Here is a 24,383-nt window from a genome sequence, read left to right as displayed (position 1 = left end):
GATACAGAGCGGATAAAAAACAAATGTGCCGAGTGAAATTTTTAAAAAGCGCATTTTTGTAAAATTTAATCGATTTTAAACTAATTTCGTAATTATCCCATAAGAAAAAGATAAAAGAAAATGATTAATAAGAAAAGATATGTCCAAAAAAACAAGAGGCTTGAACATCTAAAAGACTCTAACATTTTAATTTAGAACAAATTTAATCAAAACTTTTAAGTTTAGATTATTTTAATTTAAAGATGAATTAAGAAATTTATATATGTACTCTTACAATGTTTTACTATATTTTGGTATTTTTAAGAAAATTATTTTATCATATTCCAAAAACAATTTATTTTATTTTTGGTAATTTTACATATAAATTACAAAATTAAATTTTATAAGTATTATTTTACATGTCAATATCAGGTAATTTCTGAAATTAAACTAAGATTACTACTAATTTACAAAATTGAGCTAAAATCGCAGAGACTAAAAGCTTTGATTATATATTGAAAAAAGGTATAATTTTTTTTAATTATAAGCCGAAATAAAAGGATACTATCAATTACAGACAACAAATGACCGAAGGTCGGAGATGACTTCATGTTCCATCCTCTTTGATTTTATTATCTAAAATAATACTCCATCCGTGATATAAAGATATACAAAAATTTGTACCATAATTAAAAATTTATTTACTTTAATTTTTTATTAAACAAAATTACTAATAAAAATTATAATAATATAAAATAAAAATTTATTACAATATATAATAAACATTATTAGAATTATTGAAGAATATAATTATTATTTAATTTAACTACTTAAATTAAAATAACAAAATTATTTATACTTTTAAACGTTCATAATGAACAACAAAAGTTATGTTTGTGGAGTTATATCTCCCTATCAATGATTAATGATTATTAGGTGAAGTGTCCTTGGTTTGAACTTTTCTTAGGAGTGAATAAAACACGTAAGATTTAATATTTTTTTTGCATTAGAAAACAAAATACTAATTCTGTTTTTAAAAAAATAGCTGTCCACTTTTACAAAACTAGTATGGTTTTACTTGTTTTACACGTGGCTCGTAGTGTGACTCTTCAAAATTATCAAATAAAATTGAAGAGAGTAGTTAATTTGAAATAGTTTATCTTATTAAAAACTTTAGATGGTTATTTTAATTGTTTTAAAAAATTTAATTGGTACTCAAAATTTATAATTATAGATAATTTTGATAGAAAATATAAAATAAATTAAAATAGTAGTTCATTAAAATAGTTTACTTTGTTTAGAATTATATATAATTAAAAAATAATTAAAATAGTAATCATTAAATAGTCAAAGTAGTACTCTATACAATTATCTCAACATAATAGTTTATTTTGTTTAGTACTCTAACTTATGTTAACATAATAGTTTATTTTAATTAGTACTCTAATTTTAATGATTATATTAATAATTTTTAATTAATAATTATATTTTATAAGTGAAAAAGACATTAACGTAATTTTCCCCTTTTCCCCTCCCTTCCATCCGTGCTTTTTATATATAGTATAGATATGAGAGATGTTAAAGTTAATTTATTTGTTTTATTTACTACTTTTAGTTTTTTTCTTTTTTGATGAATTACTTTTAGTTAATACATAACTATTTTATAGTATTTACCAATATATTTTTCATAGTATTTACTAATATATATTTAAAATGAGTAAAAATAAATGAATTAATTTAAAATTATTATTATTTTAATATATGTGTTAAAATTAAAAATAATGGGAAAATTTATGGAATGAACCTTGGTTTTCTTTTTCTTAATTAAATAAAACATAGGATGGCTTTTCTAAAAAATAAAACATAGGAATATTTTTAGTTTATTGTCCCCTTTCATACGTTTTGGTCAATAAGTCTTTTTTTTATTATTTGACCTGCAATGAGTCTGCTATTGATTTGTACAATTTGGTCAATAATTCTGAATATTATTTTGATAATCTTTTGTTGATAAAGTGCTGTCATGTCCATGTAATAATTCCAAAAAAAAGGGTTAAATGCAATTCATACAACAATTTTAACCTAATTTGCAATTATAACATAAACTTTTAAACTTGGCAATGTCAGTAATGAACTTTGCACTTTTGACAAATCAATACACCGATATTTTCCCAGGACATTTTTGCTGAGTTGAAGTCGGAATTGCCACGTAGGCTGACAAGTTGGAAAATAAACGGTGTTTCGATTTGCCAAAAAGTAAAAGTTGATGCCTGTTTTTGCCAAAATTTTAAAATTAGTGTTGTAATTGCAAATTACGTTAAAGTTTATGATTTAATTTGCAAACGTGCCAAATTACGTGGTAAATACTGAAATCCATTGTGTCAGTATACGTGTTGATTCCGGCTTCCAACTCAGCAAAATTGTACCGGAAAATAATCGGTGTATCGATTTGCCAAAAGTGCAAAGTTCATTATCGACATTGCCAAGTTTAAAAGTTTATGTCGTAATTGCAAATTAGGTCAAAGTTGGTGTATGAATTTGCATTTAACCCAAAAAAAAAACATACACCAAATATTTTTTTTAAAGAAAACCAAGTTAAGAAAACTTTATTGTATAATAATATAATAATTTTTAAAATTAATAGGGGGGTATATAAGCAATATCTGTTTTTGCTTGGAGGGGCTTAGAACTTCAAATTTCTTGCTAAAGACTTTTACTAATATTACTTGGACTCGAAGGTAAGCAGGTACTGAGAATTTTGAAGATAGCTTTGAATAATTCAATGATAAAAACTCTAGGTTGAGTATAGAAGATTCAGTAAGTTTTTTCTTTTCTCATAACAATAACTATAAGTTTACTAATACTATTTTCTGGTTTAGATATTATTCTTATACAAATTTGCTCATTTATCTAATGGATCCTCTTAAGAAAATTTTCTATTTCTTATTTTGGCTTTTAAAAAATTGAATTCTAAGTAGATGAAAGGAGAATATATTTTTTGTATGTATTGGCGCAAAAAAAAAAAAACTTTTAGAACTTCAAAAGTTCTTGGTTATTTTTTGTTTACACCGGTTTCAATTTTCTAATTTTTTAACTTTTTGGATTTCAAGTCATTAGAGTGAAAACAATAAAGGTGAAAAATTTGAAAATAGTTATTTGATTGGAGGAATAACTCATAGGGAGAAGGCTAAAAAATGATTTTAATATTTTCAGACTTTTATAATTCCTTTATATTTTTTAAAATTTAATTATAACTCTCCTATTACTAAAATCTAAAATTTGCACTCTTTAAGACATTGTTACTTAAAATGTTAACATGATAGAGGTGCAAATTTTAGATTTTATTAATATGATGATCATAATTGAGTCTCAAAAAATATAAAGAGGCTATAAGAGATTAGGTGGCAATATTAGGATCATTTTTTAGCCTTTTTCCAAGTTTATATGATTATTTTATACTAGAAGTTCGAAAAAAATAGTTTTTTAATACCTAATAACAAAATGAGTAGTAAATAATTCTAATGTTGCCATTAAAGTGCAAAAAATGACCTATTGATTTTCAAGGAGCAAAAATGGCAAAACCATTCCTAATTATAACCTGACATGGAACAAACATAATGCTCAGTCTGAGTTGCATCGCCTTATAAAAATAAAACATAAATTAGGAAACTGCTTCGCTAACTCAACAACATCCATAACTAACAAATCCGTATCCGCTCTGAAAAGATTGCGAAAACCCATAATCACTTTGAGAGCATCCGACTCCACAATGATATATGGAAACTTTTTATCCAACTCAACTCTTATCAAATTCCTTAATTTTTATAATACGAGGTCTGAAGTTACCCGAAATAACAATAGCCCTTGCTTGAACCAACTCTCCTTTGCAATTGCAAACTATACACTCAATGTCAATCAAATTTTCATTAAGGCTACAACTTGCATCCACATAAACCTTGAACTGGCAAGAAGGAGGCTTCACCTATTTGACCTTGCCATGATTCTTCAACATCAGCTTAGCCGGAGAAGCTTTCTTGCCGGATCAAGCTTTCTGCCAAGCGACCAGCTGATAGTCTATTTCATTAACCGCCTCTTGGGATGAGCCGCTCTATCATTCCAGACCATATTGTTCCAGTTAGTCCAAATATTCCATCAAACCATAGCTGTTAAATAGGCCTCCTCTTCCTCAACAACTCCTCAATTGACCCATTCCACCAAGATACCACCTAAAACATCGGCGAATTCAGACTTTCATAATTCTAGCAATTTCGGCCAAAAGGGCATTTAACAAACAGATGAACAGAAGATCCTTCAAAACTTTGGCAAATCTGATAGTTAGTACTTATAAGGGTTAATGTCAAAAAAAATCACGAACTTTACATATTTTCTCATTTTAATCACACAGTTTAAATTTTCTCATTTTCATGCACGAACTACCACTTTTTCTCAAATTCATGCACGGTGATGAGGTGACACTCATTCATTGGTGTAAATTGACCTCCACCTCAGCGAATTACACCAATGGAGCCGTGACACCTCAGCACCGTGTATGAATTTGAGAAAAAGTGACAGTTCATGCATAAAAATGAGAAAATTTAAACTATGTGATTAAAATGAGAAAACGTGTAAATTTTGTGAATTTTTATAACATTAGCCCTACTTATAAATACCCTTTTTGAAGCTAATGCATAATATGTTGGAAGATAGCTGACATTGGACCTCCAAAAAAAATTCTTTACGAGCACGGGTACATATAACTTTCATATAGAACTACACAAGTCAGTAGCTTCATTATTAACTTCACCTCTAATCTACCAGTAGCAGCTTTTAATGGAGAAATTGCCTAACCAAGCTCAACGATCCTCTACATTACGTAGGCTCAGCAGAACATTCAAAACCCTGTTAGCAACTTGGGAAAAAACAAGTCCCTATCCAAGCTATTATCCCACATTCTAGACTAGAAAATCATAAGTTGGTTAACCCTTGAATCTCTCATCTCCACCGGAGCGGAATCAATAATGAAACCAGACCCATCATCAGCAAGCCAAGTGTCTGATCAAATGCGAGCATTTAAACCATTATCAATTCTAACCCAAGCCTCCAATTTCATAACCGATTGCGCCTCAAAATACTTCTCCAAACTAATTAGGATTAGCTCCTAAATTAGCTTCTAAATAAAGAAGTGTTTGGAAAATATTTAGCCTTATATACCCTCACCATCAAGTTATCCTTCAACGAAATCAAACGCCAAGCTTATTTTCCCTACATCGCAATATTAAAATCGCGAATGGTTTTGAATCCCAAGCCACCAAACTTAAAACAAAGCCTATCCCAATTAGCGAATTTAATTCCTTTCTTGACACCATGCTTACTCCCCCATCAAGACAAATCTATCATGCGTTCTAACTCCTCATACAACCCTACAGGAATCAAGAACACATGTGTTTTCTTTTTCTCTCTCAATTCTCTTTTTCTTGAAATATAATCTCTCAATAATAATTATTATTGCATAATAAATTTAGATTATAAATTTAAAAAGCTTTCTAAAACTAAAATTTAATTATGAAAAGATAAAATTTAAAATACTAAATTAAATAATATATTTAATAATTTTAATTAATCATTGTTTTTCTTTATTTTTCTATTAGTTTTTCTATTAAATGTTATAATTAAGTCATTAAATATTTAACAAAATAATTAATAAATTTTGTATATATGTTTATATAAATTAATAAATATAAAATATCTAGTTATAATATCAAAAGTAAAATAAAAGGTATAAACATATCATTTGTTTTTTATGATTTAATAAATACATATATAAAATTCACTTTAACAAATAAATTTCTCTATGCCACTATTGATACTAGGGTGAAACAAACAAAAACTAAAACTAAAACCGCACTGATAAAATAAAACAAGAAAAAAAAATTAAAACCAAATGAAATAGGTTGGTGATTTAGTCAGTTCGATTAAACAAGCAAACCTACAAGAAAAAAAATTAGAAGACCGAATTTTTGATTTATTCGAGTTGTTTGATTAATTTGAATATTCATATTTTAAACTAAACCGATAATCAAAAACTATTTTTTTTGTCAAAATCTAAACAATCAAACCCAAATTTATAATAGAGTGCTCCAAATCATCTGTTCCGTCATTTGATTTGGTCGATCAGTATTTTTACTCACCCATAATGGTATTTGATCCTGATATTTATTAAACTTTCAATTTTTTTTATTTCAGTCACTCAACTTTAATTTTTCTTTTTGGTTACTAAATTTTAATTTTTTCTTTTTGGGTTTTCTCGTTCAAATTGCTTAGGTGGTAGCCGAAAATTCTTTTTTACCTAAAACTTATCATGTATATACACATAAATTAGCCTTAGAACAATTTTCACACTAAAATTATGCTTGTTTGATTAATTTGCAGGGGTAATTTTTGCCAATCGTCCCTGAACTTTTGTCTCTCTCCTCCAACCGTCCTTAAACTTTAACTTGTCTCCCAACCATACCTGAATTTTAATTTTATATTCCAAAAGTCTCTAACGTCACTTAGTAATTCCGTCCAATATGCTGACTAGAAACGTGACTAGGCGTCTTTATTTTTTTTATTTTTCCACATAAGCGTCATCTCAACATTTTTAATTTGCACCACCTAACCGCCTAGTCAGCAACATATTGGACAGAGTTACCATAAAAATGATGATGTTAAGGACCTTTGGAATATGAAATTAAAGTTCAAGGACAGTTGTGGTACGAATTAAAGTACGGTTAGGGGAAAAGACGAAAGTTCAGGAGCACTTGGTGAAAATTACCTAAATTTTCAAAGTAAACTAGACAAATCTAGCTGCCACATTTCAATTTCGGCTGCCACCTAGATATTTTTGTCTGAAAAAAAACAAAATGAAAAAATAAAAGTTCAATAACTAAAAAAAATATTAAAATTTAGTGGCTGGAATAAAAAAAAGAGTTAAATAACTGTCAGGATTAATTACTCTAATCCTAATTGATACCAGTGGTATTGAATTGGAGCAACCTGAACACCTTTTTTTTTTTAAAATCAGAGATAGACCTACTCTAGTATTAGTTGTTAAAAGGGAGTTAACGGGGGTTAGTATAGCATTTTTTAAAGTTAAATCAGACAAACCACTGCTTGAGGAGAATCGGGAGTTCGAACCTCAGACCTCATGCAACAGTTCAAAAAAAATAGTTGTAATTAAGTTTTTCAATTAATCTTTTTATTTTGGTTCAATTTCTATTATCAAATATAGTATTTAATAAAAATAAATGCTTGAAATTTTTAAATTAACAGATAGGCATTTCATGAAGTAGCAATTCTGTTTTCTTGATTACAATATATTTTTACGAGCATGAAAGTTTATAGCTACGACTTAGTCAATCCTAAAGAACGTATTAAAGCACACGAATAATTCTGATCTTTGATTATTAGTTCATGTTTTTTTTTATGAGTTTGCTTTGTGAAATAAAACAATATTTTATATTTTAGTGAAACAGATTATCTTATATTCATAATAAATCATCTCCATTCCAAAAAAAAAATGTTCGAGTTTCTTTCCATGGTGATTTGTTCTTTTTATTCATGAAAAATATGCTGTTAATAATTTCACATCCATGGCATGTTTTTAGTGTTATATATATATGAGCAGCACATTCATGATTATGGCTTAAATGCATATTATGGTTCATTAAGCAGCACACAATTTTGCTTTAAATTTTTTTAGTAGAAAAACATTATTTGAACATGAAACATTAGAGGAAATTAGAAAGTTACTAAATTTTTGCCATCTAAACTAAATATTGGGGCTTCAATAAACTAAAAAAATAAAAACTAAATTAAGCAGAACGAATGACAATTGGACTTCTGACATAATGGGAACCATCAGTCCATGTGAGACCTCCAAATTCATAGTCTTTAGCTGCACCGTCCCACTTGGCCTTAAAGCTAACCTTAAAGGTTTTCTCTTCTCCGGGATTCTCAAACACAATAGCACTTGGTTCAACCGAAACCCAGATTCCATATGGCGCCTTAATAACAACTTGATACTTGCCTGGTGAACCCACATTCTTCAACTTCCTAGTGGCGGTAACGGTACCCGATAACTTGGGAATCGTAATAGAAGGGTAGTTGAAATCAAGAAGACTGGTTGATTCTGGGCATTTGTAAGAATCCTCATTCAAGGCTTTGATGGAGGTTTCATTGTAGCCCTGGGCGCAGAGGAAATCCAAGTAATCGGTCTTGGTCAAGTCGTAGACCAACCCTGGATCCATGGCACGGTTTGGCCTGATATGTCCTGAACCATGACCAAACGGTGTTGATTTTGTAAAAGTGGACCCGTCAAGCATTGGATGCACTGTGTTGTCCCTTGATCTCGCTGCCAAATATCATATATTTATCGAACAATTAGAAACATTTTATTTCAGCATTGGAATTAGTTATAGTAGTTGTAGTTAGCAATATCAGTAAATTACCGGAAGTAGAGATTGCTGATCTGATTGCTGCAGGACTCCAGTCAGGGTAAAGCTTTCGGAGAAGACCGACAACACCGGCAACATGAGGGCAAGACATTGATGTACCAGACATAATGTTGTAAGAAACCCTACGCTTGTCGAAATCTAGACCAGTCGGGCTAACGGCTCCAGTGAAGCCTGCTATGATATTTACTCCAGGGGCAGTTATATCAGGCTGAAACAAAAACATATATTTTCTAATGTTAACATATATTTAAAAATATATTAAATAAGTATCCAAATTTGCAATCAAACAAGTGTTAATAAGTATCCAAATTTGCAATCAAATCAATGTTAACATATATGTAAAATACATTTTAACCAAATAAGTATCTAAATTTGCAATCAAACCTTGAGGATCTCGGGGGTGATGGTATTGGGACCAACAGAGGAAAATGCAGCCATGAATGGAGCAGGCTCCACGCCAAATACTTGATTCGAAGCAGAAATAGATCCGGTGGGATTACTATAAAAATATACAAGGTAAAATTGAGATATGTTTGTCTAATACAAGATAATAAAAAAACAAAAATTTGTTATATATATAGACCTGGAATTGTTAATGTAGGAGAAGACAGCAAGGCCATCAATATAACTGATATGTGTAGCTGGAAGAACATGAGGATCCGCGACGAGGTCATTCCCATTCATTTTATCATTGCAAATGATCATCCCAGCTGCACCAGCTTCAGCAGCATTTCTACCCTTATCAACTCTAGCATTGTCTCCTCTCAAGCAAGCCACGATCTTACCCTTCACCTTAATCGGATCCAATGAACCCGGTTCGCATAGCTCACTGCATTATTAAAAACCATGTCAAACTCCAATATATAACACCATCCACCAAACTGATTGAATATGTTTATGTTTAGTTCTTCTTACGCATTGAGAGAAGATGCATTGGCAGCCTTAGCCATCGAGCCAGTGATGAGTGGGAAAAGTTTGTTCTGAGGCGTTCCCTCGGCAAGACTTGCACCCTGAAATGCAATTTGAAATATGATCATCCGAATGCAAATTAGTATATACAGAATAGCATTTGTGACTGATGAAATATTACCAAAAGGCGCCGTCCGTCTCCAAGATAAGCAAACGATTCAAAATCTCGATCCACAGTACTTGCACCGACAGTTATAATCCAAGGGGCAAGATTGGAGACAGATCCAGGCATTGGTCCTGAATTTCCTGCAGAGCAAACAACAACAATACCCTTCTTGACAGCATGAAACGAACCAATCGCAATGCTATCGTAGAAATAATCGGTAGCAGGACCCCCAACAGACATGGAGATCACATCAACCCCGTCGTGAATTGCATGGTCGAAAGCTTCCAGTATATCACTATCAAAGCACCCTCCTGCCCAGCACACCTTGTAAGAAGCCACTCTAGCTTTAGGGGAACCGCCTTTTAAAGTTACATTCGCCAATCCAAACACAGTGGCTCCACGAACAAAATCACCACCGGCTGTTGATAGCGTGTGGCTTCCATGTCCTTCATAGTCACGAGGATTGTTCATAGACGCATTCAGCTTACCACCAGCCGACACGAAACCTTTTTCGTAGTTTTTCGCTCCAATAAGCTTCCTACAAAAAGTACATCAATTAACATAGATTTACATATACATAAAAAGTTGCCAACAAAATAATATAAGTAGTGCCAATTACTTGTTGCAAGGTACTCCTTTGTTGCATAATCCTTTCCATCTTGCTGGCACAGGTCCATAACCTTGGTCGCTAAAGCTTTTCAATTCCGGCCATACACCTAATTAATTCAATTATACACATGTGAATTTCACTACCAAATCTAATTTTAAAAATGTTGAGGCCTAATTAAAACAGTCTATACATACCTGAGTCGAGGTTGGCAATAATGACATCTTTACCGAACTCCGCTTTCTGCCATAAGGAATTGGCCTTGACGATATCATCCTTTTCCTGCATCAGAAACTCCCACGAATGTGTAGTGTGCAATTTTTTCGCCCCGTTGACGAAAACTGACACAACTTTTGGATTCTCTGCATGCAACATAAACAAGTGTAAGTAGTCTATATCAAATTGTAAAAAGGTCTATAAATTAATTAATTAGTGTAAGAATATATATATTAACTTGCAATTTCAGCTGCCTCTTCCTCATCAAGAAACGCAGAAAACCCGTTGATACTCCTTTGATACGAGTTAATGAGTGAATCTTTGGCCTTTTCATTACTGCATCAAAACAAATAATTGAATCATATAATCAATTAAACACATATACATATTCATAATATAAATTGAGGTTTCACATTATACTATACCTTCCTAAAAAGGAGGCAAGAAACTCATAATGAGAATCGGTAACAGCATGAAAATCAGCCTCAGAAGCGTCGGGGCCATGATTATGGGATCCCAGGTAAACTACATACGGCTGTTTAACAGCAGAAGATGGCACTGCATGAAACAAACACCACACGCTGCAAAACAAAACTACTAACGACACCTTTGAAAGCAACATTGCAGACCGAAATAGTTGAATATATATTAATTATAGGGAAGTTTTTGAAGTCAGCTGAATATATTTATAGGGAAGTTTTTGAAGTGTACGAGGAACAGAATACTACAACGTAAAGATTGTTTCGTGTTATTTAAGGAAACTCCAGATTAGCAGAGATTGTGTTTCTATATGATACTGATAGCGTATCATTCTTAAATATAAGGAGTCTTAACCTACGTGGCCATGCAAGTATTTCTCGTGGCTCCTTTTTTTTTCTTCTATAATTATCTCGCCAATTAATATCTTTTATAATGTCTTTACTTGTAATACAAGTATAATTTATAAAATCAATTTTTTTCACTTGTTAGGTCTTGCATTGGATTAACAAGAATTGAGTTTGGTTTGTAATAGTAGCAGATCAATTGAACAGAAGAATGCCAAAATGAAATTTTTTTTCTAAACATTTACATAATCAAAGTGCATTCTCAAGATTACAACTTCTACTCATCATCTAAATAATAACAATGGACTTAAACGCATCCGTCTTCATGGATATTTGGACAAAATTGACGATTTTATAAGGTAAAGATCATATAATTGAAAAACAGATAAAAGGTGGTGTTTTTTCTAGACAATTTGACTTGAAAATATTAGACCAATATTGTAATAAATTGAGAGTTCGGTAGCCTTTTTGAAATAAATTGAAAGTTCGGTATCCTTTTTAAAATAAATTAAAGTTTGGTATACTTTTTGAAATAAATTGATAGTTCGATAACCTGCAAAGTATTTTAACCCAAAACTTTTGAGTTTCATATTTTAAATTCAAGACATTCATTTTTTTATCAATACAACCAAATTTTAAAAAAGTATATCTAACTTCTAAAAAGAGATAATACAAATGTTTGGTCGTAATTGATAAAAATTAAAATGTTTGCATTTAAAAAATAAAATTTAGAGTTTTTGTCATAATTGCAAAAACAGCTTTCAAATTGGACATACTTGTAAAAATTAGAAGATTTGGTCGTAATCGATAAAAGTCAAAAAATTTGGATTTGAAAAATGGTTATGCCATTTTGTTATTTCAAATTTTTCAACAACTAAACCAAACCCAAATACAGAGTGCACACCACTAATTTTCAACAAGGGGGCATGGTAACATAAGCACTTGAGGATTTATTTACTGCAAACAACCATGTACAATTACATAAAGAATGAAATTTCAACTAAGGAAATTCATAAGCTGCTCGATAGCTGATTGTAATTTCACAACAATGACAGTCTAATTAATGACTTCTGTATTTGATACAACTAACCTAATTCTCCTTTTTCAGTGCCTCGATCTACATAGCATAGATCGGACGAGAAACGCCAAAACAAAAAAACTACAAAATGGTATTTTTTATATAAAAGAATAATTTATAAATATAGAGTTTCGAAGTTTTCCAAAGCATTTCTAAAAAGAGAAACAGACGCCGAAACGTAAAGCTCGTGAAATTTCCATGCAACATAGGTCTCGATCAATCACACGGTCTTCAGAGGAAGTAATTTAAGAAGGGAAACGGAAGGTTTCCGTACTGTGTGGTTTAGCAGAATAACAAGTGTTAGAAGTGTTAATGCTCCAGCCTGATGAGCAGAGCCAAGTGATACAGGTACATATGATAGAAGTGTTGAAATCCCTAAGGTGACCTGTTACAATGACATGATAGCAATTTACACCATGGAAAACAAGATATGACAAAACAAGCATGAACGAGATTTAAGGATATTTTACGCTAATCACCTGAAGAGCAGCCATGCCTAGGGTGGTTCCAATCAAAGATCGGACTGCTGGATGTATGTCCAACTTTCTCGTGAACCACCGTAATGCGCAAATTGAAATTAAGGTCGTAGTTGCAAGGATGCGGTGGTCAAGCTACAACCATTAAACAAAATCAATCAGTACTTCCTGGTATAATAGCTTGTTTTACAGAGTTGCAACAAGTAAAAACTTTGAATATATGATCCGTAATTAAAAACGTAGATTCTTCCCTAATATTTAAATATTCTACAAAATTACAGGATTAAATGTCAGTTATCGACACTAGTGTATGATTATTTTCTTCATAAGTAACTGAGCTATTGACCAAGAGAACACAGCTTTAACGCAAGAAACAGAATGACTTTATGGTTTTTTAATACTAGAGTCTAGACAACTTGCAGAAAGCACTTTCCATAAAATTAGTAAGTTTAGAACAAAACAAAATTAATGAGCTTTTCGTCTTAAACTCTCGTTTTGCTGGAGAAAAACAATTTAACAAAATTAATTCCGAAATTATCAAGACAATCATGAGTTTGCAACACAAAGTTCTACGCTGAGGATTTACCTGAACCATTGATGTATTCTCAAAGAAGTTCCGAATTAAAGGCTTCATGACAAATATATCATCAGGAATCCATGACTCGCCCATCTTGGGAAAAGTGTTAAATGCTCGACCCTGCATTGTTCCAGCAGCCATGATGAGCAAAAAGTTTCTCATCGCATCCTTGGAGGATACAGATCACATTCTTATGAGAAAAGAGGGAACCAAGACAAAAAGAAATTTAACATACCGCATCATTGCCAGCAACAAATGCCCCTGATATAGCAGTAATACCTACGATGAGGCTAACTGGAAGAGCAAGTCTCTTAACGGTTGCCGCCCCACGAACCCATGCAAGTGATTCTGCAGGCGGTTCAGGCATGACAACTGAAAGTGCAGTCCAGAATAGGCCACTATAGATGGCAAATGCTGAAGTAAGATGAGCCGCAAGCCGATAAGGACTTACTCTTGGCTGAGCATATTCAGAATTTGGCTCCTATGGGGGAGTGGTTAAGTAAACCTATTATTAATCTCATCTCATAAATTAATTAAATGCAACGAAAAGAATGCAGGAGAAAAGTTAAGTGCTTACCTCTAGACCACTTTTGACCATCCACCAGCCAATGAAACCCTGCCCAGCTCCAAGGGCAAAAAGAGCGGATAATTTTAGTCCAAGTCGCAATGTTATATATCCCCGCCGCAGAAAATAAGAAAATGGCAGAGCAAACATGATACCCAGTCCCCTTCCCCACATACGATGTGCATATTCCATCCAATAAATAAATTTGAAATCTTCAATACTCATTCCTTTATTTATACTGCAAATAGTCATAATCAACTCAGCTTGTTAAACATTTTTGTAAATCCAACGGATAGGACTAACACATATATTCAAGGCAAAGAAGAAAACAAAATGCATAAAATCATATAACTTTCATTGACATTTTCGCCAACCACTTTATAGATATATTGAAAGCTTCCAATCATATAGTGGCCAGAAAAAACTGTGTAGTTAGTACATAAGAACTTCTACACTATTTAGTTGTCTTACTCTAAGTTACAATGCCTAATCAAGTTTTTTTACCATAAGATAATACATGAGATTAAGCAACTGAACCTATAAAACCAAGGAGCACCTCTCGCAGCTATGTCTTACCGCTTATATTCAGGCGACTGCTTATATTTGTCAAACTCATTCAACCATTCCTCATTTGAAAGCGGCGGGAGCTGACCCGTAAATTTCCAGTCAGTCATTGAAAGACCAGATCGAGTTAGACGTGTGACACCACCAAGCACCACCATGCTAAAAACCCAGGCAGCAGAACCAAAAAGCCATATCCCAACCATTTTTTGAGCTCGAGGTCCGCCTGTTACAAGTAGCTTTAGTCCCTCCTTACCTTCCACACCAATAGATGCTGCAGCAGTAGACATATTCCTCATAGATGGGACATGATGACCCTAACGCATTAAAGGAATCAAATTTGTCAAATTTAGTTCTGAATCGAGCTGGTTAGATATCAAATTGAGTTGCAAAATGGCAGTTACCATTCAACAATCCGATGAAACAAAGTAATACCCATAAAATAAAATATGAAAAACTAGTAAAAATATCAAATTTTTCGTTATTTAGCATCAACAATCCAACTTTTATTCCAAATTTGTTAAAATATATTCAAATCTGTTCTTCAAATTGCGAAAATGACATCTGGGTCAATCTTATAAGCAAAAAATTAAAAGGGCAGTGCTTGATTACCTTAAATGTCTCAGGTAACGATCTGAAGCCATTGAAGAATGATTTATTTGATGGGTTTTGTCTCAAATCTTTAAAGGGTAAAGCTTTGCCTTTGAAACTGTAAACTACAGTATTAAATGCTGCTTTGTTTCTCTTTATAAGAGATGATATTACTCTGCTTTGAAACATCTCTCTGGTTTCTATGGGTTTATGAGGTTTTTGCCTTTGGATACAAATATATATAAATTTACCATAGTTCTTTACAAATAGGCTTTCAACAGTTTAAAACGCTGCGTTTTCTGGTTTGAGGCTTAAGAAATGAGCTACGTGGCTTCTTTTTCCGTGGTTTTTTCTCTCTCATTTCTAATAATACTTCAAAAATGCTTGGAAAATGATCTATAACCCATGGTGGTTAGTTTAGCCCTAGTCGATGACTGTATTTTTACAGCTCTCATCATTTTCTCCAGAATAGTTGACTCAATATGTTGAGAAACCGTTCATGTAATTTTCGTTATTATTAATGGAAATTTTAGCCTTTGTGAAAAAAAAAAAATGAATAAATTTTTCAATGCTGCCTATTGATACTAGGGGTGAACATTCGGTCGGTTCGGTTAAAATTAAACAAAAAATTCTAAAATTGAATTAATCGGTCGATAGAATGTTTAAAATTAAAAAGATTGAATTAGAAACTCAAATAAAAACCGAACTGATTGAATAAAATAAGAAGAAAAAAACTAATGGAATAGGATGGTAATTTGGTCGGTTTGGTTAAACCGAAAAAAACAACAAGAAAAAGATTAAAAAAATCAAATTTTTGATTTTTTTTTGGTTGGTTTGGTTAATATGGATATCCAAATCTTAAACTGAACCAATAAAAAACCAAACTTTTTGTCAAAATCGAAGCAATCAAACCCAAATTTGTAATTGAATGTTCCGAAAAATATATGTTCGGTTCATTTGATTTGGTGGATCGGTGTTTTTACTTACCACAATTTGATACTGGTGATGCTGAATTGGAGCAACCAAAACACCTCAATTTTTTTATAAAAGAATAGTAATTCGAGTTTTTCAATTAATTTTTAATTTTAATTTAATTCTATTATCAAATATTAATATTTACTTAAAATAAATACTTTAAATTTCTAATTTAACTGATAGGTATTTCATGAAGTAGCAATTCTGTTTTCTTGATTACAGTATATTTATACAAGCATGATAGCTTATAGCACTTAATCAATCCTAAAGAACATATTAAAGCACATGAATAACTCTGATATTTGATTAAAAGTAAGGCCGTTTGGTTCGCCAAAAATAGATGAGAATAGGAATTGGAATGATTCCCATTGTTTGTGTTTGTTTTGTCAAATTACACTAGGAATTGGAAATGTGATTACTCCTTTAATTGAAATCATCCATCCCCCCTTACCTCATGGGAATGAACTTTTGCGAATAGGAATTAAAATTTAACAAATTTTTTTAATAATAAATAATAAATATATAATTATTAAAAAAGTTATTTTAAAATTTTAAAAAATATACTTAAAATAAAAAAAATATTTTTAATATATTTTTTAAAAAATATTTTTATTTTTTATTTTGTTTAATTATGAGTTTACTTAATGAAATAAAACAATATTTTATATTTAAGTGAAAAAGATTTTCTTATATTCATAACAAATCATCTCCATTACCAAAAAATTAAATTGTACAAGTTGCTTTCCAGAGTGAGTAATGTGTTTTTTTTATTCATGAAAAAAATGCTGTTAAAAATTTCACATCCATGGCATGTTTTTAGTATTATATATATGAGCAGCACATCCATGATTATAGCTTAAATGCATATTAGGCGGAACAAAATTTTGCTTTAAAATATTTTAGTTGAAAAACATTAGTTGAACATGAAATATTAGAGGAAACTAAAAAATTTGATAATTTTTATGCCATTACAATTTTATTTTATCACGTAAACAGAAAATTTACAAACTTTAAAAAAGATCTGCAGTGTAAATCTCCACATCTAGAGAAATGGGAGCGAGAGCGAGGGACGTGCAGTCAGAATCAAAAAAATGAGAACGGGAGAGAGAGACGTGCAGTCGGAATCAATCCTAAAGAATAATGTTTTTCATTCTGAATGCTTCTGTTACTATGTTGTAGAAGTACAACAATCTAATCAAACAAAGTAATTACCCATAAAACACACTTTTTACCTACATTAACAAATGGAAGAGGATAGACTTACATGATTCTATATCTAAATTCAATTTTCCATCACATTTATTTTGTATTACAGTTTGTTTAATATCTTTTGTATTACAGTTTGTTAAAGAAACTCGACTAATCAAATTCATATCCATATAGGAGGCGAAAAAGTAATATCCAACTGTAATAAAATTGTTTGTTGTTAATTTTTTTCTTTACGAGTACTGTTTGTGTTTTTTGTTTGGTGTTAATTTTTTGTCTGTGTTGCTGTAATTTCTTTTGATTCTGTAGTTCGGTATTGAATTTGCGTTGTTTGAATAAGGATGATCGTTAATCGACGGAAACTGATACCCGCTTCTCCAAATGGCAGGGCAGTTTCCAAAAAAAAAACGGTCAATTTCTTTCACTTTAGAAAACCGTTTTCAATTAACTTTCATCTCCAATATGGGTGGTTTATAATTCGGTTAAAGGTTGGTCGAGAAATCGGACAACATATGGGTAATGATTTTTATACATCAGTATATATTATCTTAAAACAACCAGGTATTCTGGTTAAATGAAATGTCAAAATTGATCTCTACACGCCTTTACCAAGAGGAAGTACAATTATCTTGGCACCAACTCAACACATCAAGGTTAATTTTAGGTGTGAAAAATTACCTCTTTCTCTGTTTTTATTTAGCATTTTTGGCCATGAAGAAGCCTCTTGTCGCGATTGTTAATATGATGAGATAGCAAATTCAGTTTATGTACAACGGTATGATGTATCCATTCGTGGGCTACCAACTGGCCGGAAAAATTGGTCCTTGAGGGAAAAAATCCTGCCACTGCCATACTGAACAATCAACAACATGTCGTGGTATAAGCGCTAAGCAACAAACTGTTAGGTCGTGGGTTCGATTCCTTCCACAAACGCTCCCCCTTCTCAAATTATCAAAAAAAAAAACAACATGTCGCTTCCCCTTATTCAAATCTACTCACGTAATGTTGTTGCTGAACAAAGTCTCACTAACACCACCCTCATCCCAGAGCAAACTTATACTTGGAATCCACCAACAATCTTTACGGACATCTCGACTCAACCAAATATGGCAACGGCTCTTTCAATTCGCCAAGACAAACAAATTGGTGTGACTTTAGAAGGGCGTACAAGAGGGATAATTCCCCTTCTTCTGGTGATGTTTAATCAAGAAGAAAAGCATAAAAAATGTCAATGAATTCAGGGTCATCAGTTGTTACAATACTTGAAGATAGCATAGGAAATAAACACTTGAAATCACTTATTTAGAATATATGTATGTTTATCTATTCTTAAGTTTCTATACTATCTAATGTTTATCAATCATTGGTTTCTTTGGTAACTTTATACCACCCCTGTATGTATCATTGGTATTAAAGACTTTTAAGATTTCATAATAAATAATTTTAAAAACTTATAATTAATTAAATTTATAACTAATTTGAAATAATAATTGATTTTATAATTTATAACATTAATGATGTATGCAAAAACTCTTTAAATTTATAACTTCTTACACATTAATAAAATATATTAAACATTAGAAATATTCAAATATACAATATACTAAATATTAGAAATAAATTAGACTATTTACATTTTAATTTCATAATTAATTTTTTTTAAATGCAATGGATTTAAACCTTCATTTATTAAATTTAAAATTACTTTTTTAAAATATATTTTATGTCATAATTAATAAAAGTAAATAATAAAACAAAACTCTTCAAATGGATTGGGATTCCCTCATGGCTTAATACATAGTTTGACCCCTGAACTTGTACCCTTTTACCCATCTAACCTCCAAACTTAACGTTTCACCTATTGAACGCCTGAACTTGTTAAATAACCCGATTTGACCCCCGAAGTTGATAAATACGTAAACATTGAACCCCTCCGTACACAATTTCTTCTAGAACGTTTCAAGTGACAGGTGGACACGAAGGGTTCAATATTTGCATATTTATCAAGTTCAGGGGTCAAATCGGATTATTTAACAAGTTCATAGGTTCGATAGGTGAGACGTTAAGTTTAGGAGTTAGATGGGTAAAAGGGTACAAGTTCAGAGGTCAAACTATGTATTAAGCCATTCCCTCATGTTCATTTGAACATGATGGGTCATGTTCACTAATCTACACCATTGATTATAAAATGGATGGTGCAGATTAATTTAACTAAATTTGGACTTTTTCAAACTACACCATTCATTTTGTAATGAATGGTGTAGATTTAATGAACATGACCTCTCATGTTCAAATGAATATGAGGGAATCCTAATGGCTTAATACATAGTTTGACCTCTGAACTTGTACATTACATGGCATTGCTTACAATATTATTTCATCATCTAAAGAGATAATATGCAGACTTATAAAAGATCTGCAGGATAAATCTCCACATACCAACATTTCTCTTGCTCAATCTCTAGAGTAATGTGAGCGGTCGAGAGAGACGCGTATGCGGAATCAATAGTAAAGAATAATGATCACCATCCTCTATACTTCAATAGTTATGTTCCAGAGGTACAATTCTTCCTCAGGAACTCTCAATTTAATACTGATCAAACCAGTCCTTTCTTGGTAAACGAAATCCACCTTCTCGGAATCAACTTTAATCGTTTTAGGTCGAGATGATGAATATGCTCCGAACATGCCACATCCTCGAACTTTGATGCAAACTGTGGAACTTAATTCAGAATCATATTTCAACTCTTTAATAGCACCACCTGAATTGAACATCTTGACCAGACCAATCGGAGCAAATTTAGTCCCGGTGGATAATTCCTTCACGGGCACGACTGTGAAAACTTCGTATTCTCGAGACTTCAAGGTGATTGGCACAGTTGCAACTTTTGGGAGATAAATTACCTCTCCTGCATTTCAGAGTTGCGAAAAATCAAGCTACGAAAATGTGCAAAAGCTAAACCAATGCAGAAGAATATATAACCAAGATATACAAAACCAAAACAAACCAAATAACGAACTGAACCCAAAAAAATACTACCAAAACAACAAAACTTAACCGACTAATTCCATTTGGTTTGAAATCCTTAAGTACCTAGTAAAATCAGTTTGGTCGGGTTTGATAAAAATAAATTTCTGGTTTGGTTTGATTTGAACGGAATGCACAACAACGAAAAGAAACATACCACCAAGATGAGAGTACAGAATGCTATCCCCAGTCCATCCATCGTCAGCAACTTTAGGCAAATAATCAACATCTTTAGCTCTAATATAGCCGGTAATTGTGGCAGGCTTTTCATCGTGGATAAGATTCGTCTTTCCAACCCGACACCATCCAGCTCCTTGGCAATTGAATACCCCTACGACTCCGTTGAAATCATTCAAATTCCATATCTTCAGAAGACTGCAACATGAAGAGTATTTTCTTTTTAAGAAAATAGGACTAAAGACGACAAACTAGATCCCGGATATATTATAATTAATACCTTTTTCCGTCTCGGGCAGGATCAGAGAATAAGCAATCTCTTGTAGGTCTTCCAGGAAGTTTAGCCCTCAATATAGAGCCATCCGGAAGTACAAGCTTCTTCAATAGATCAAAGTCATGTTGTCCAGGCTTATCACTAGTACAATATTATAGATGCAAATAATAAATACGAGAAACATCGCCTTTTATTTATCTACTAGAAAGGAAATTAATTAGCAATATGTTCATAGAAAAAGAAACTCTACCTGACATAAATTGCACATCCCCCGACTGCTCGTGCTGCTCCATGGTATTCAGCCATTGGGTGTAAGCTCTGTCATGAGAAACAATGTGAATTAATGTTGCCCTTCAATGAGTTGAATATCTTGTCAAATCAAACAAAAATGATAAATCAAATTTCTTTACTTACATGGAACATATCCCAATCTGGTTGCATAAATTCTCCAAGAAAAATGGTATTGTAAGCAACCGATGCAATATGAATTGTGTGTGATGCTGGGTCTCTCGGCCAAAAATCATCCGATGCCCTTATAACCGCAGTTCTTTTTGCACTATAGATAAAAAAAAAACATAAATCAACCACAAATATACCAATCATATCTATGAGTTATTAACAATGTTGTAAAAAATATGGTTTCGGCACTTTGTTTTCACCAATTTCTATTTCAGTGTTTATGTTTCCGTGAAGCATAGATTATAAGTTTCGAGAGAGATATTACCTGTACAAACCATCAGTATTGTGACTCATACAAGAAATGATTCCGTTGTCGCTAAAGTTTCGAGCAATTGAAGCCTCTAATGCTTGATGGTATTTCCTAGCAAGTTTAACCCTTCCACCATGGCCAGCTCCAAGAGTTTCAAGAATGTTTTGGACGTCAACCTTGACACCATTGATTCCGGCAGATGCAAGATACGAGTGAAGTTCGTTATAAAAGTTAAAGACCTTCTCAGGGTTCACAAGTCCTAGCCCGTTCTTCGTGATACTCTGTAGAGCACCACAATCCTCATTTAGCTGAACTCCAGGAGATGAAATTGGGTAAGCCATTTTCGATTCATACTGCTCCATTTCAGTTATACCGGATCTTACGCCACCCCAGTATCCGGTAATCGCGTGCCAGACATAAACGTACCTAAATATAATATTACAAAAGGTTATCCACATAAGTACTTGTGAGATTCTTTTTTACTACCTAAAAATTGGTTTATATTTTCAATAACAAAACCATACTTCAAATGATGATGTTCTTTTATATCGGTGACGATGTGGCGAAGTCCCAAAGCTGGATCCTCTACTTTGTGGCCTTCTCTGCCATTTTTCTGGAACTTGTGGTTTTCTTTGATATCTGTTAATCTGTTTGAAAAGCTGAAGGAACACGAAAACGGGCAAGAAACGAAATAATTATTAGCCAGTGGAAAATGATAAAAGTATAAATACAAAACTTGTGTTCAAAACTTTACTTGGCTGTATTATCGGCTTTGGTCTCGATACTAGTGGTATCCATACCGACCGATTGCCACCCGTCGTCGATTATAACAAACTTAGGAGAGATGCCACCTTTCTCTAAGCTGCAAGGACAACTCATTAGCACCTATATAATACATAAACGGAAACGCTGGAATGAAATAACGTCAACGCCGAAACAATGTTTCTTTATAAAAATAGACTAGAATCGTTTGAGCTTCAGAACTTCAAAAACATTTCTCAAAACATAAACAAAATGACAAAAAAAGTAGGATTCGAGAAGTTTCGTGCGCCACCAATAAATCTCATAGAATGCTTGAAAGCAAGTATTTGAAGCTGCAAAGAACACATAAATACCTTTCTAATCCTTGTTTTACGCCTTCGGCTGTAACATCGGTGTAAAAAGCATCCCAAGTGCACCAACCAAACCAATTCAGCATATCTGGCATCTATACAACAAAGTGTAATTTCAATCAAAATGAACGCTAATAATTTACCAACAGAAATCTTAAGAAGACGGCACCGAACAAAATTTAAAAGATATTACGAATTACCTTTTTTCTCTCCCGATGGGAGAATGTTTGCAAGTGTCTCTCTACAGTCCTGTGAATAATACAAATTCAAGTTAGTACAATCAAATAAGCTGATGCAGAAGCAGAAACAGCCTACCTTAGTCAACTTTTAAATGATAAAACTAGCAATAAGAACAAAAAACATATTATGAGCCCTTAAATTATATGCTTCTCATTAATCAAACTGACCAAATTTCACATGCTATAAGATCTAAAATGCCCTAATGATCTTAAAATCGAATATTGCAGGAGAATCTGCCAGTTAAATGGTTGCCAATTGTGAATCACGAAAAGAGATAACCATTCACCGCCTGCAGGTTAATCTCAATTGATTCAATCGAGCGGAATTGGCCACGCTTAAAGTCGATTTACTTGCAAAACTGCATATATAATGATGAAAAATACAACAGATAGTGATATAGAGACTTACTTGACAGCATTTGTGATTACATCAAAAGGATCTGATCCTACAGTCATAAAAACCAACCGACTTCCCTCGAATTCCTGTACATCAGGATCTCCTGTAATACCAAACCAACTTTAATTAGCTCTAAAACAACCAAGATCTTTTCATAAATTAAATCATCAAATTGAGTGTATATACACATTCATACCACTTTCCAAGCAAATTTCGAGCTCATTTCGCTCATTCCCTTGAAGAACAGCCCGAAAATCCCCTTCAAGAATGGGCAAAAACACTGTATAAACTGCAGACTGCTCATTCACATCATCAAAATTAGACCCATCTCTCGTTTCAACAATCAAGAACTGAGTCTCAAAAGGTATATCCTGTCCACAACTCCCCATTCTTTGAGTCATCCACCATAACTTAAACCGAAAAACACACATAAACCGCAATCCCCTGCAAAAACAAACCAAGAATCCAAATTTTTAACACCTACCCTCATCACAAAAACACTAAATCTAACTAACAAAATGAAGAAAAAAAAAAGAACATACTCTAGCTTGCCAACAGGAAAGACTCTACGGCAACCAAGTTGATCAGATTGAACACCAAGAAAAGCTCCATTGATAAAAGCGTCACCTTGTACTGGTGTGATCTCAATATTATGATGAACATTTTGTAAAACTGTGTTCCCTAAAACCGTTAAATTCCCGTCAGCAACTGTAATTCCTGCACCAACTGTCATCTTTGCTCTTCAACGGGGGTGGTTTAGATTGGAGATTTGGATTGAAAGTGAGTGAAATGATGCAGCTATTTATAGAGAGTTTGAAGAAGTTAAAATATAAGGAGTTGGAAAGTTGATAAATTGCAGTTTAGGGACTCCGTTAAAAGGAAGGAAAGTCCTGCCTCGTATTTTGTGTTGATTGACAGAGGTTGTCCATGGCGGGAAGTATAATTTTTTTTTGATTATTTTAATGCTATTATTGTAATGAGTGTCTATCGCATACAACTGTCACATTATTTTTATAACAAAAAGATAATGGGCTGAAAAAATCCCGACCTTTGTTTTAATTTTCAATTTCACCCCGACGTAGCAATTTTTTCAATTATATCCTATTTCGGATTTTTAGTTTTCAATCCACCCCAACGTAGCAATTTTTATTAGTTATTAAAATTCTTGGCCAAATTCAAACAAGTACTTAAACTTAAATAAATTTTAGATAAATCTTGAAAATAA

General features: G+C 32.4%; 3 protein-coding genes across 3 annotated transcripts; all 3 read right to left on the bottom strand.

Annotated features, from left to right (window-relative positions):
• Window positions 1–7,727: 7,727 nt before the first annotated feature.
• On the bottom strand, window positions 7,728–11,002 carry LOC126686274 (subtilisin-like protease SBT5.4). The gene is made up of 10 exons (XM_050380313.1): window positions 10,795–11,002; window positions 10,608–10,705; window positions 10,351–10,515; window positions 10,166–10,262; window positions 9,562–10,084; window positions 9,387–9,481; window positions 9,055–9,300; window positions 8,856–8,970; window positions 8,466–8,679; window positions 7,728–8,368 (listed from the first exon to the last, which is right to left on the bottom strand). Exons 1-10 carry the CDS (start codon window positions 10,989–10,991, stop codon window positions 7,830–7,832), a joined length of 2,289 nt encoding a protein of 762 aa, XP_050236270.1. The 5' UTR covers window positions 10,992–11,002; the 3' UTR covers window positions 7,728–7,829.
• Window positions 11,003–12,120: 1,118 nt separating this feature from the next.
• On the bottom strand, window positions 12,121–15,289 carry LOC126654166 (cytochrome c oxidase assembly protein COX15). The gene is made up of 7 exons (XM_050348243.2): window positions 15,063–15,289; window positions 14,466–14,767; window positions 13,902–14,127; window positions 13,560–13,805; window positions 13,334–13,444; window positions 12,751–12,882; window positions 12,121–12,656 (listed from the first exon to the last, which is right to left on the bottom strand). The coding sequence occupies exons 1-7, from the start codon at window positions 15,228–15,230 to the stop codon at window positions 12,492–12,494; spliced, it is 1,350 nt and encodes a 449-aa protein (XP_050204200.1). The 5' UTR covers window positions 15,231–15,289; the 3' UTR covers window positions 12,121–12,491.
• A 4,260-nt stretch (window positions 15,290–19,549) lies between these two features.
• On the bottom strand, window positions 19,550–24,057 carry LOC126653721 (probable galactinol--sucrose galactosyltransferase 1). The gene is made up of 13 exons (XM_050347648.2): window positions 23,701–24,057; window positions 23,355–23,602; window positions 23,171–23,261; window positions 22,723–22,771; window positions 22,526–22,617; window positions 22,165–22,272; window positions 21,935–22,069; window positions 21,426–21,836; window positions 21,116–21,257; window positions 20,952–21,019; window positions 20,708–20,842; window positions 20,408–20,625; window positions 19,550–20,131 (listed from the first exon to the last, which is right to left on the bottom strand). The coding sequence occupies exons 1-13, from the start codon at window positions 23,889–23,891 to the stop codon at window positions 19,755–19,757; spliced, it is 2,265 nt and encodes a 754-aa protein (XP_050203605.1). The 5' UTR covers window positions 23,892–24,057; the 3' UTR covers window positions 19,550–19,754.
• Between the last annotated feature and the right edge of the window lie 326 nt (window positions 24,058–24,383).

Source organism: Mercurialis annua, linkage group LG6 (genome assembly GCF_937616625.2).
Source record: "Mercurialis annua linkage group LG6, ddMerAnnu1.2, whole genome shotgun sequence".
Classification (NCBI taxonomy): Eukaryota; Viridiplantae; Streptophyta; class Magnoliopsida; order Malpighiales; family Euphorbiaceae; genus Mercurialis; species Mercurialis annua.
The sequence above is the reverse complement of the archived record's forward strand: the minus strand, read 5'-3'. Positions and strand labels throughout refer to the sequence as shown.